Source organism: Mustelus asterias, chromosome 1 (assembly GCF_964213995.1).
Source record: "Mustelus asterias chromosome 1, sMusAst1.hap1.1, whole genome shotgun sequence".
Classification (NCBI taxonomy): Eukaryota; Metazoa; Chordata; class Chondrichthyes; order Carcharhiniformes; family Triakidae; genus Mustelus; species Mustelus asterias.
Window position 1 is genome coordinate 142,938,329 of NC_135801.1, and position 14,656 is coordinate 142,952,984.

General features: G+C 47.7%; 1 protein-coding gene across 7 annotated transcripts in view; it reads left to right on the top strand.

The window, feature by feature from the left end:
* rab27b (RAB27B, member RAS oncogene family) overlaps positions 1–14,656 on the top strand; it is a 182,109-nt gene that overhangs the window by 137,220 nt on the left and 30,233 nt on the right. For all 7 annotated transcript variants that reach the window (XM_078219808.1, XM_078219828.1, XM_078219799.1 and 4 more), the window contains exon 3: positions 8,933–9,012. In XM_078219808.1, the coding sequence (XP_078075934.1) occupies positions 8,933–9,012 (80 nt within the window). The remainder of the gene's footprint in view (positions 1–8,932; positions 9,013–14,656) is intronic.

The following is a 14,656-nucleotide window of genomic DNA, read 5'->3' on the forward strand; positions in this document are numbered from 1 at the left end:
TCCACCTGAGATTATTAGCATATTGCCCATGTAGGTTCCTTCCCCTTTACTTAGGAAACCTAACCCACGTCATTACCAGTAACCAAGGTCATAGTTAACATCTGTGATTTTTAATTGGTGAAAGGAGTCACTCTTTCGCTGGAACCAGGGCCTCCTTTATCAGCTTGAGAGACTGCTCCAGCCTTGCTACCCATGAACGAGTTTACTCCCTTAAATAGCAGGCCTATTAAACTTGCCTTTCGCATCTCCAAAAACAGGTAACAGAAACTGCCTTTCTATGCTCTATTATATTATAAGAATTCGGCCCGTCTACCACTGTTTCCCATCATGCTGCACTCAGAACAAAGTTGGCCAAGGCGCACAATACACATATATTGAAAATATAGTTTAAGCTTATAATACTTGGTTAATTTGTGGTTATACAGTTTTTAATACCTTTGCAGTTTATAATACCGTATATATTTTGTTCCAAGGCGCATTGTGAATTCTCACTATATATATAAGGCATTTTATAATTACCTTAACCTAGTCTATTTATTATAGTAAAACTAAAATGAAGGGCCTCATACTAAGAATTCTATACCACCCCCATCACCAGGGTTGAGGGCAAACACATTCCTTTTAGAGTGATGGGCCAGGCCAGTAGAAGTAGGGAACCCTGGATGACTCAGGATATTGAGTCCCTGGTCAAGTGGATGGAGGAGGCAAATGACATGCATAGGCATCTGGAATCAAGTGAATCTTAATGGTACCTAGCTTAATGGTAAAAACTGGGTGGCATGGACAAGTTGGGCCAAAAGGCCTGTTTCCATGCTGTAAACCTCTGACTCTATAACTTAGAAGCATGGTGAACTGTGAGGAGGATAATGTAGAACTCCAAAGGACATAGACAAGTTGGTGAAATGGGCAGACAAGTGACAAAATGAAGTTCAATGGGGAAATTATGAGTGACATGGACAAAGTAGATAAGGAGCAGCTGTTCCCCTTCATTGAAGGGTCAGTCACTAGGGGACATATGTTCAAGGTGAGGGGCAAAAGGTTTAGGGGGCATGTGAGGATATACTTTTTTACCCAGAGGGTGGTGACAGTCTGGAATGCACTGCTTGGGAGTGTTTTAGAAGTGGGTTATCTCGAACCTTTAAAATGTATCTGGATGATCACTTGGCACGCCATGGCATTCAGGCTATGGGCCAAGTGGCAGAGGGGATTAGGTGGGAGTTCAGGGGTATGATTCTCGCTGAGGAAGTCGCATTAGAATTTGGGAGGTCCCTCATTCAAATCCCTGACAAGCCCAGGACATTTTTGGGGCGGCACAGTGACACAGTGGTTAGCACTGTTGCCTCACAGCGGCAGGGACCCGGGTTCGATTCCCAGATTGGGTTACCGTCTGTGTGGAGTTTGCATGTTCTCCCCGTTTCGGCGTGGGTTTCCTCCGGGTGCTCCGGTTTTCTCCCACAGTCTGAAAAATGTGCCGGTTAGGTGCAATGATCCGAACAGGCGCCGGAATGTGGCGACTAGGGGAGTTTCACAATGACTTCATTGCAGTGTTAATATAAGCCTTACTTGTGACTAATAAGTAATAAATAAACTTTTTTTTAAAAGGTGTTTCTAATGTGTCGGTGCGAACTCAATGGGACGAAGGGCCTCTTCTGTGCTGTATGATTCTGTGATTCTATGAAGTGAGAAGTGATTCACTTTGGTAGGAAGAACATGGAGAGACAGCATAAAAATAACTCTAAATTGGGCGTAGGAGCAGAGGCACCTGGGTGTTTTTGTGCATAAATCAGTGAAGGAGACAGGATAAGTTGAGAGCGCAGTTAATAAAGTACACAATATCCCATGCTTTATTAACAATGGCATTGAGTACAAAAGCAAGGAGGTTATGTTGAGCTTTTATAAGTCACTAGTTTGGCCTCATTTGAGATATTGCATCCAGTTGTGGGCGTCACACTTTAGAAATGATGTGAAGGAATTAGAGAGGGCGCAGAAAAGATTCAGGAGAATAATTCCAGAGATGGAGGATTTTAGCTATGACGATAGGTTGGAGGAGAAAACTAAGAGGAGGTCTGACAGAAGTTTTCAAAATCAAGAGGAACTGGAAGAGAGTACATAGGGAGAAATTGTTCCCATTCATAAAAGGAGTAAGAATGAGAGGGCACAGATTTAAAATAATCGATAAAAGAAGCAAAAGCGAGATGAGGAAATTTTTTTTCACACAGCGAGGGTTGAGGTCCAGAATGCACTCTCTGATAGTGAAGTGGACACAGGTTCGATGAAGGCATTCAAAGGGGAATTAGACTATTATCTAAAAAGGAAGAATGTGCACAGGTACTGGGTGAAAGGGGAATAATGGTTCTAAGTGAATTTCTTGTTGAGTGAGCTCGTGCAGACACGATGGGCTGAATGGCTTCCTTCTGCACTGTAACAATTCAGTGATTTATTTAGAGGAGACCGTGAGCTACTGAACTGAAATCTCGCACTACTTAAGCACCTAGAATCGTAGATTCATACAGCACAGAAAGAGACCACGAAGCCCATTGTGTCTGTGCTGACTGTTTGACCAGGCTGTCTCATCAGTATCACAACTCTGCTCTTTTCCCAAGGACTAACTTCATTTCCTTTTCAAGCATTTACCCAATTCCCTTTAGAAAGTGTCGAATTAATCTGATTTTCCATCCTACCAGATCACAAAACGTTGCTGCCTAAAAATAATTCTCCTCACCTCCCCTCTGCTTCCTTTGTCAATAATTTTAAATCGGTTTACTCTGGTTATTGGTCCTCCTTCAAAGGAAACACTTTGTCCTGATCTATTTTGTTAACATATTGACGAAGATTATTATGTCTTTGAGGAGACTGACAACCTGAGTTGCTCTTGCAGAGAACAAGTATGGACACAATGGACTGATTGGCCACCTTCTGTGCTGAACCATTCTATGATTCTATTGACAGAGTAGCCGAGAATTTTCATTCCTGTTATTTTAAAATATTGGCCTGCTTCCAACATGGACACAAGAGTTGAACTCAAGAGGGGAGGTGAGAGTGGTTGTCTTTGACATCGATGTAGCATTCGGCCAATTAAAATTAAATAATTGGAATCAGAGGGAAATCTATCCACTTGTTGGAATCATCCTGAGCCCAAGGGCCTTGCCTGCGACGCCCACATCCCATGAAAGGTTTTTAAAAATTGATGCAAAGTGGGAAACTTTTCAATCTCAGAACCCCGTAAAGAGGGATAACATGATGGCGGGGATTTTCCGGCCTTTCACACTCCGCCGCTGCCAGTGAGGATGGAGAATTTGGCACTCAGCCAAATCGCCGTTCACTGCAGTGGGACCAGCTGGAAGATTCCACCTGATGTATTTAATTCTATCCTAAAGTTCATTTATTAGTCACAAGTAGGCTTACATGAGCACTGCAATGAAGTTACTGTGAAAATCCCTTAGTCGCCACACTCTGGCGCCTGTTCGGGTACACTGAGGGAGAATTTAGCATGGCCAATGCACCTAACCAGCACTTCGTTTGGACTGTGGGAGGAAACCAGAACACCCGGAGGAAACTCATGCAGACACGGGGGGGGGGAACGTGCAGACTCTGCACAGACAGTGACCCAAGCTGGGAACCGAACCCAGGTCCCTGGCAGCAGTGCTAACCATGGTGCCACCGTGCTGCTGTGGGCGATGAGTAACCTCTTGATACTGCCCATGACAAACCTCCCAATGGTGCAGATGGTGCCTTAGTACGCCAGCACTGAACTTGATTAAAGCATTTATTTTTCACAAAGGAAATTAAGGAAGGGTGTCTTGCCCAGAAGGAAAATGCGGTTCGGACCAGCATTCTTATTTCCCCAATTTATTGGTATTCCATCATAAAGTGTATAAGACCAATTCACAGTCGTATTCTTACTTCCCTGCTTCACTGTTTTGTTTCCTTCTGGTTGGGCAGTATTTCCAGGAGCAAGTGCCTCTTCTCTCTGTCCAAGCAATATAAAATTCAGAGTTTAAACACAAACATCCAACACCTGGTTGGAGATGGTTTCATTTTGGACATTTTTGAAGATTTTCCAGCCTTGAGTTTCTTTTGTACTGGAGAGTTGATAAACTGAGGTGATTTCTGGGATTGCAAAGGAGCAACTCCCTGGGGAATCCCGTGCAGCAGCAGCAACTGGAACTGGGTCTCGTGAATATTAGAATTTCTAAACTGGCAGACCTCCAACTGCCATTGACTTTCTGTGTGATTCCTCATCAGCATTCCTGTCAGTGCAGACTGTCATTGTATAATATTTTGCATGTGACAGTTCACCAATTCACCAGTGGATGGACAACAATAACAGGTCTCCATGATATCATAAAGAAACCTGAGAATATCCCTGATAAAATATTACATTTTAAACATTTAACACCAAATAAAAGCGGCGGGGCGGGGGGGAGGGGGGGGGGGTGGGGGGGAGGGTTGGTGGGCGGGGGAGAGAGAAGAATATTTTGTAATGAAAGTACTTTCTTCTCTTGTCTCACAATATTGGAGATAGAACATAGAAAGCCACAGCACAAACAGGCCCTTCGGCCCACAAGTTGCGCCGATCACATCCCCACCTCTAGGCCTATCTATAGCCCTCAATCCCATTAAATCCTATGTACTCATCCAGAAGTCTCTTAAAAGACCCCAACGAGTTTGCCTCCACCACCACCGACGTCAGCCGATTCCACTCACCCACCACCCTCTGAGTGAAAAACTTACCCCTGACATCTCCTCTGTACCTACCCCCCAGCACCTTAAACCTGTGTCCTCTCGTAGCAACCATTTCAGCCCTTGGAAATAGCCTCTGAGAGTCTACCCTATCCAGACCTCTCAACATCTTGTAAACCTCTATCAGGTCACCTCTCATCCTTCGTCTCTCCAGGGAGAAGAGACCAAGCTCCCTCAACCTATCCTCATAAGGCATGCCCCCCAATCCAGGCAACATCCTTGTAATGGGGCAGAATTTTAATACTTTTTGACTCAGCATCCTTTCAGGTGGGTAAAGGTGTGTGCAGCCCTTCAGCTCCACTGCTGGCTTTTCCAGCCATATTTTTGACACTTAGTCAAAAAATGTCAGAGCTCGACCCGCCACCAACCTCAGCTTTGAAGAGATCGGCCCTGATGAGGCTGATGCCCCTGATTTATTAAAAATTTAAATTTAAAAAAGATCCCTCGGCAATCCCCTCCCCACAGACACGAGATTCCCCACCCCCACACGTGGACATAGGATTCCATCCAGCCTAAGGACCTCCCCGAAGGATACCACACCCCTGCCCCCACCCCAGGGAATACCCTCCATGGACACGGGTCTCCCCCCCTGCCTATGGACCTCCCAACAGACACAAACCCCCGCCCCAAGGTACTCCTTCCCCGCCCCCCTCCCTCCCCACGCATACAGTCATAGGAAACCCTCCTGCATGGGCATGGGAACCCCCACTCCCCATAAGGCTCCTCAGCGGAAGCTCCCCCCGCCCTCCCAACAGTGACCCCTGGCAGTGACCCCTGGCTGTGCCAAGGCATTGTCCCGAGCATTGCCCACTGCCAGGGAATTCCCAGGCTTGAGTCTCTCCCCCCCTCAGGACTTTACCTACCTGAGCATCTCTAGTGGGGACCATTCAGCAGGTTCCTGTTGATCAAATGCCATTGTAAACCGTCGGGGGGAGAATCCTAATGTGGGGAGACAATGCAGCAGGGAAGTCCACAAATGATATATAAATGTATGGTAATGGGGCTCCCGAATTTTCATGGCCGGAACCCTGTTACGTCATTGGCGGGGTGTGGGGCAATGGGAATGGGAAATCCCCATTGGATTGTCCGCCCCCACCGGCTTCCCAGCCTGCCGAAAATAGGCAGGGAGAATTCTAGCCTTAGTTCAAGGTTGCCATGATTTTCCCATCGATAAATCTGCTTTCTTGAAATTCTTTGTCTTATTAATTCATGGGCTGTTGGTGTTGCTGGCTAGGCCATAATGTATTGCCCATCTCTAATTGCTCTTGAGAAGATGATGCTGAGTTGCCTTCTTGAATCGCTGCAGTCCATGTGGTGTTTGGTAGGGGTTCTATGATTTTAACCCAGTGCCAGTGAAGGAACGGCATATTGTTCCAAGTCACCATTGTAGCTGGGAGAGAACTTGCAGGTGGTGGTGTTCCCCATGCTGCTGCTGCCATTGTCCTTCGAGGTCGGGGAGGTTGAGGGTTTGGAAGGTGCTGTTGAAGGGGCTTAAGTGAGTTGCTGTCGTATACCTTGTAGATGGTACACACTGTGGGCCCGATTTTACCAAAATTTCCCGCCTGTTTTCGAGCGCGAAATCGTGGTAAAGTTGGGCGTCGGGCCTAAAACGCGGTCCAGACCCGACCCAGGGCCAATCGCACCTTTACCAACAGCCGATCCGGGTGACGATCCGACGCGCGCCGGAATTGGCCAGCGGGCTGAATTAAATGTATTTGCATGCATTTAAATTGGCATAATGAAGCCCACACCCAACTTACCCAAGGATTCCTACTTTATGAGGCTCCGATGCGATCGGCGCCCGCGCATTTACCGTGTTGCTGAATTCAAGTCCAATAGGGCTTCAACTCAGCAACTGAACCGCTGAATCGCCCCCGGCCACCCTTCGCGGACCACCCCCGTGAACCACCCCGGCAGCCCCCACTGCCCCCCCCCCCCCCCCCCCCCACCTCCCCCCAACCATCCGATCAGACCACCCTGGGACGCAGGCCCCGCCAGCAGCATCTGCGCCCCCCCCCCCGGGCCCCCGACCTACCTTGATCGCTGGTGTCCGTCGAAAGCATCTTGCGATCCTGGATCCTGGCCTTGCTCCGGGGGTCCTGATGGGTAAGATGACGTCTCTTCACTGCGGGGTGTAGGGGGGATGTGACATCTCTTCTCTGAGGGAGGGGGGGGGTGGGGGGGAAATGTGGCATCTCTACATCTCTTCCTTGGGGTGGGGGGGGGGGGGAGGGGGGGTGTGACGTCTCTTCCCTGAGGAGGGGGGGGGGGGGGAGAGAGGGGGGATGTGACGTCTCTTCCCTGAGGAGGGGGAGGGGGGGGAGAGGGGGGATGTGACGTCTCTTCCCTGAGGAGGGGGGGGGGGGAGAGAGGGGGGATGTGACGTCTCTTCCCTGAGGAGGGGGGGGGGGGAGAGAGGGGGGATGTGACGTCTCTTCCCTGAGGAGGGGGAGGGGGGGGAGAGGGGGGATGTGACGTCTCTTCCCTGAGGAGGGCAGGGGGTAGGGGGGGGATGTGATGTCTCTTCCCTGAGGGGGGGAGAGGGGGGATGTGACGTCTCTTCCCTGAGGGGGGGGGGGGGGTGGGGGGAGAGGGGGGATGTGACGTCTCTTCCCCGAGGGGGGGGGGGGGGGGGAGAGGGGGGATGTGACGTCTCTTCCCCGAAGGGGGGGGAGAGGGGGGATGTGACGTCTCTTCCCCGAGGGGGGGGGGAGAGGGGGGATGTGACGTCTCTTCTCTGAGGGGGGGGGGCGGTAGGGGGGGATGTGACATCTCTTCCCGGGGGGGGGACGGAGACGTCACATCACCCCGCCCCCCCCTCAGGGAAGAGATGTCAGATTCCCCCCTTCAGGGAAAAGATGTCAGATCCCCCTCTACCACCCTCCCCCCCTCAGGGAAGAGACGTTACATCCCCCCCTACCCCCCTCAGGGACGAGACGTCAGATCCCCCCCCCCCCGACCCAACCAGAGAAAGTCAAAGGCAGCGCAGACATCAGTGCTGTCAGCGCTGCCTTTGACTTTCGCGCTCGGGCGCGCTGTCTTCGAACTGCACATGCGCAGTTTGGTGCTCCGCCAGATGCAAATGCGCTAGGCTCCACCCACTGATCTGCGCCAAAAAAAGGCGTATGGGGGTGCTGGAGCGCGGTTACCAGGCGTGGGTCTGATTTACGACCGCACCCGGCACATAGAGCCGATTTGGTAAAATCGGCCCCTGTGTGTTGAATGAATGTTTAAGTTGGTGGATGGGGTGCCAATCAAACAGTCTGCTTTCTCCTGGATGGTGTTGAGCCATTAAAAACCATATAGAAATTTATAATTTTCTGATTTAATTCCTGATTTGCAGCCTGTCAGATTTTATATGAATCATAGAATAGAATTTTGAAATCATAGAATCCCGACAGTGCAGAAGCAGGCCATCGAGCCAGCACCGACAATAGTCCCACCCAGGCCCTGTAACCCCTATAGTGACCCTGCTCATCCCCCTGACACTAAGGAGCAATTTAGCATGGCCTATCCACCTAACCTGCACATCTTTGGAGTGTGGGAGAAAACCGGGGCATCCAAAGGAAACCCACACAGACATGGGGAGAACGTGCAAACTCTAATATGATTGCAAGGTCTAAATCTGGAACAATACATAATTTATAATATCTGGAAGAGAGGTAGAGGTCCTCCAAATCTCTAAATAAAATGTCTCATGGATTAGAAACTAATGGGCTGATTCTGATTTGTTGCTGTAATCTGATGGAGTGCGTTATGACCCTGTCATGAATCCCATCACTGCAGCCACATTTTATTAGGCTGTACGCCGCATGTGCCAATGGGCCACCCCGAACAACTTGCTGTTCGGGTAGGGTAGAAAATGAGCCAAGTTGGCCAGTCTGGTGTAGGGGTAGGGTCATTCTCAAAGGTGTGGGCTGTGTTGGTGCGTTACAGAGCCTGCAGTGGCACAAAATATTTCTCTGGATCCATGGTGTTGATGACTCTGTTTATCCTGTTGGAGCAAGCAGCCAGAAGACACCTGCCCATGGTGTCACTGCCTTGTTACGGCAAAATCCGAGATCTACTGTGTGTAATTAATGCATTTAATTAAGTTATTAATAAAGCCCAAAGGCTTTAATATTTACTGTCCAGCAGCGAGCTGTCTTTGACAGGCAAGTTTGCTAATGTGATTTTATTCATGTTTTAGATGCATCATGCTGCAGGCGCAAATGGTAAAAACCCTTTTAAAATTCATCTCCAACTATGGGATACAGCTGGCCAGGAAAGGTAATGTTATTTGTGTACTATTAATGAGCATATTCTTAGATATGAACTGTTAATGAGCATAATGTTAAATATGTACTATTAATGAGCATAACGTTATATATGAACTGTTAATGAATATAATGTTATATATGTACTGTTAATGAACAGTTAATGTGAGTTAATGCAGTTTTCTTTGTATACTACAGAATAGTTTACTTAATTTTCTCCTGCTGGCCTCATTATATTCTACTTCAAGAGGCACTGGCTTTTTGAAAGTGATTTTTTTATTCAAAGAGAGGAGAAATTATGAGGAGAATTTTGACTGCCAGCAGGCTTCCGACGGAATTCTTGATTTTAATTCTCTGCCTATCTGCCCAGGGCAATGTATGGCCACAGTGAATTAAACTCCCACATTTAGTATCAGAACAAAGATCAAAGAAAAATACAGCACAGGAACAGGCCCTTCGGCCCTCCAAGCCTGCGCCAATCATGATGCTCGAACTAAACTAAAAAGAACTTTCTTCCCTTAGTCAGTCCATATCCTTCTATTTCCTCCCTATTCATGTACCCATCTAGATGCCTCTTAAAAGTTGCTAATGTGCCTGCTCCCACCGCCTTCTCTGGCACCGCATTCCAGGCACCCACCACTCCCTGCGTGAACAACTTCCCCTGCACATCTGCCTTAAAGTTTCCCCCTCTCACCTTGAACCTGTGCCCCCTTGTAATTGACACTTCCACCCTGGGAAAAAGCCTCTGACTATCCACCCTGTCCATGTCTCTCATAATTTTCTAGACCTCTATCAGGTCTCCCCTCAGTCTCTGTCTTTCCAGTGAAAACAATCCCAGTTTATTCAACCTCTCCTCAGCCAACACCCTCGAGACCAGGCAACATCCTGGTGAACCTTCTTTGCTCTCTCTCCAAAGCTTCCATGTCCTTCTGGTAGTGTGATTGTTGGCAGATTTTATATGAATCATAGAATAGAATTATGAAATCATAGAATCCCGACAGTGCAGAAGCAGGCCATCGAGCCTGCACCGACAATAGTCCCACCCAGGCCCTGTAACCCCTATAGTGACCCTGCTCATCCCCCTGACACTAAAGAGCAATTTAACATGGCCTATCCACCTAACCTGCACATCTTTGGAGTGTGGGAGAAAACCGGGGCATCCAAAGGAAACCCACATGGACATGGGGAGAATGTGCAAACTCTAATATGATTGCAAGGTCTAGATCTGGAACAATACATAATTTATAAAGACACTTTGTTAGTCTGGAAATACTGAGCAGGTCTAATGAAAGCTCATTGACCTGAAATGTTGGGCAGCGTTTTCTGGCCACATTGCTCCACGCAGATCGTGTTGGTTCCGCATTGGATCGGGGAACCGCAGGAGAAGGGACTAGCAAGGTTAACAATGGCAAGAACCCACTTTGGGATTCTCCCAGCTCCCGGGCCCAGTGGCAGGGGACAGTGCCCAGGAGATAGGACCTGACTGAGGTGGAACCTGAGGGAGGGATGGGTGCATGAAGGGGCAGAGCATGAAGGCGGGACATGAAGGGGATGCATGAAAGGGGGACATGAAAGGGGACCAATTGGGAGAGACACAATTCAGGCGATCTATGTTCGGGATGGTGGAAGATCAGGTTGGCGATTCATGTTGGGGCGAAGGGGGAAGCATGCCTACAATCGGGGGGTGGGGGGGGGGTCCAGTTGTCTGTGGAGGGGGGTAGGGAAGGGGTCTTCAATTTCACTTAGAGATCCGGGCACTGTTTAAAAATGGTGTCCGATCTCTGTGAAGCTGGGCTTGCCCACATGTTTAGACTCCACCCCTATCAGAACTGGTGCAAAACTCGCTCCTTTCCCAAAAAATGACGAAGGGCGGAAAGATCACGATCAGATTCATGTCGGACGTGCCGGCACAAACTGCACCAGGTTCCTTGCCTGAAATGGCACTCAGGCTGACATTCTCCAACCTCGTCCACGGCTGGGATTCGCCGGTCCAGCTGCTGTGAATGAGTCATAGAGTCATAGAGGTTTACAGCATGGAAACAGGCCCTTCAGCCCAACTTGTTCATGCTGCTCCTTTTTTTAACTCCTACGCTAGTCCCAATTGCCCACATTTGGCCCATATCCCTCTATACCCATCTTACCCATGTAACTGTCTAAACGCTTTTTAAAAGACAAAATTGTACCCGCCTCTACTACTACCTCTGGCAGTTTGTTCCAGACACTCACCACCCTCTGTGTGAAACAATTGCTCTTCTGGACTCTTTTGTATCTCTCGTCTCTCACTGTACATCTATGCCCTCTAGTTTTAGACTCCCCTACCTTTGGGAAGAGATATTGACAATCTAGCTGATCTATGTGCCTCATTATTTTATAGACCTTTAGAAGATCACCCCTCAGCCACCTACGCTCCAGAGAAAAAAGTCCCAGTCTATCCAGCCTCTCCTTATAACTCAAACCATCAATTCCCGGTAGCATCCTAGTAAATCTTTTCTGCACTCTTTCTAGTTTAATAACATCCTTTCTATAATGGGGTAACCAGAACTGCACACAATACTCCAAGTGTGGCCTTACCAATGTCTTGTACAACTTCAACAAGATGTCCTAACTCCTGTATTCAATGTTCTGATCAATGAAACCAAGCATGCCGAATGCCTTCTTCACCACTCTGTCCACCTGTGACTCCACTTTCAAGGAGCTATGAACCTGTACACCTCTCTTTGTTCTATAACTCTCCCCATTGCCCTACCATGAACAAAGTCCTGCCCTGGTTCGATCGACCAAAATGCATCACCTCGCATTTATCTAAATTAAACTCCATTTGCCATTCGTCAGCCCACTGGCCCAATTGATCAAGATCCTGTTGCAATCCAAGATAACCTTCTTCACTGTCCACTATGCCACCAATCTTGGTGTCATCTGCAAACTTACTAACCGTGCCTCCTAAATTCTCATCTAAATCATTAATATAAACGACAAATAACATTGGACCCAGCACCGATCCCTGAGACACACCGTTGGTCACAGGCCTCCAATTTGAAAAACAACTCTCGACAACCACTCTCTGGCTTCTGTCATCAAGCCAATTTTGTATCCATTTGGCTACCTCACCCTGGATCCCATGAGATTTAACCGTATGCAACAACCTATCATGCGGTACCTTGTTAAAGGCCTTGCTAAAGTCCATGTAGACAACATCAACTGCACTGCCCGCATCTACCTTCTTGGTTACCCCTTCAAAAAATCAATCAAATTTGTGAGATATGATTTTCCACTCACAAAGCCATGCTGACTGTCCCTAATCAGTCTCTAAATGCATGTAGATCCTGTCGCTCAAAATACCTTCTGACAACTTACCCAATACAGATGTGAGGCTCACTGGCCTGTAGTTCCCAGGCTTTTCCCGTGCAGCCTTTCTTAAACAAAGGCACAACATTTGCCGCCCTCCAATCTTCAGGCACCTCATCTGTGACTATCAATGATTCAAATATCTCAGCTAGGGGACCTGCAATTTCCTCCCTAGCCTCCCACAATGTCCTGGGATACACTTCATCAGGTCCCGGGGATTTATCTACCTTGATGCGCTTTAAGACTTGCAGCACCTCCTTGTCTGTAATATGTACACTCCTCAAGTCATCACTATTTATTACTCCCAAGTTCCCTAACATCCATGCTTTTCTCAGCGGTGAATACTGATGAGAAATATTCATTCAGAATCTCACCCATCTCTTGTGGATGCCCACATAGATGACCTTGTTGATCCTTAAGAGGCCCTACTCTCTCCCTTGTTACTCTTTTGCCCTTTATGTATTGTAGAAGCTCTTTGGATTCTCCTTTGCCTTATCTGCCAAAACAATTTTGTGTCCTCTTTTTGTCCTCCTGGTTTCTGTCTTAACTCAACTCCTACACCCTCTATACTCTTCAAGGGATCCACTTGATCCCAGCTGCCTATGCCTGTCGTGTTCCTCCTTCTTCTTCTTGACCAGGACGTCAATATCTCGAGTCATCCAGGGTTCTCTATTTCTACCAACCTTGCCCTTCACTCTAATAGGAACCCTGAACCCTGGTTAACACACTTTTGAAAGCCTCCCACTTACCAGACATCCTTTTGCCTTCCCACAGACTCCCCCAATTAACTGTTGGAACTTCCTGCCTGATACCGTCAAAAATGGCCTTGCCCCAATTTAGAATTTTAACTTTTGGGCCAGACCTATCATTCTCCATAGTATCTTAAAACTAATGGAATTATGGTCACTGGTCCCAAAGTGATCCCTCACTAACACTTCTGTCACCTGCCCTTCCTTATTTCCCAAGAGGAGGTCATGTTTTGCCCCCTCTCTAGTCGGGCCATCCACATACTGAATGAGAAATTCCTCCTGAATACACTCAACAAATTTCTCTCCATCCAACCCTCTAATACTATGGCTGTCCCAGTCAATGTTGGAAAAGTTAAAATCCCCTACTATCACCATCCTATTTTTCTTGGAGCTATCTGTAATCTCCTTACATATTACATATTTGGGGGCCTATAGTACAACCCTATCAAAGTAATTTCCCCCTTCTTATTTCTCAGTTCTACCCATACAGACTCAGTGGGTGAACCCTCAGATAGATCCCCTCTTAGTACTGCGATGGTGTTTTCCTTCATCAAAAATACAACTCCCCCTCCTCTCTTACCTCCTGTTCTATCTTTCCTATAGCATCTGATTATGATGCGATTAGGCAAGAATTGGGGGGCATAAGATGGGAACAGAAACAGTCAGGGAAAGGCACTAATGAAAAGTGGAACTTTTTCAAGGAACAAATACTGTGTGTCCTTGATAGGTATGTCCCTGTCAGGCAGGGAGGAAATGGCCGAGTGAGGGAACCATGGTTCACAAAAGAGGTGGAATGTCTTGTAAAAAGGAAGAGGGAAGCTTAAGTAGGGATGAGGAAACAAGGTTCAGATGGCTCGATTGAGGGTTACAAGTTAGCAAGGAATGAGCTGCAAAAGGGGCTTAGGAGAGCTCGGAGGGGGCATGAGAAGTCCTTGGCGGGTCGGATCAAGGAAAACCTCAAGGCTTTTTACTCTTATGTGAGGAATAAAAGAATGACCAGGGTGAGGTTACGGCTGGTCAAGGACAATAGTGGGAACTTGTGTATGGAGTCAGTAGAGATAGGAGAGGTGATGAATGAATACTTTTCTTCAGTGTTCACCAAGGAGAGAGGCCATGTTTTTGAGGAAGAGAAGTTGTTACAGGCTAATAGGCTGGAGGAAGTAGATGTTCGGAGGGAGGATGTACTAGCAGTTTTGAATAAACTGAAGGTTGATAAGTCCCCTGGGCTTGATGAAATATATCCTAGGATTCTTTGGGAGGCAAGGGATGCGATTGCAGAGCCTTTGGCTTTGATCTTTGGGTCCTCACTGTCCACGGGGATGGTGCCAGAGGACTGGAGAGTGGCGAATGTTGTTCCTCTGTTTAAGAAAGGGAATAGAAATGACCCTGGTAATTATAGGCCGGTTAGTCTTACTTCGGTGGTTGGTAAGTTGATGGAAAAGGTCCTTAGGGATGGGATTTACGACCATTTAGAAAGATGCGGATTAATCCGGGATAGTCAGCACAGATTCATGAAGGGCAAGTCGTGCCTCACAAATTTGATAGAATTTTTTGAGGAGGTAA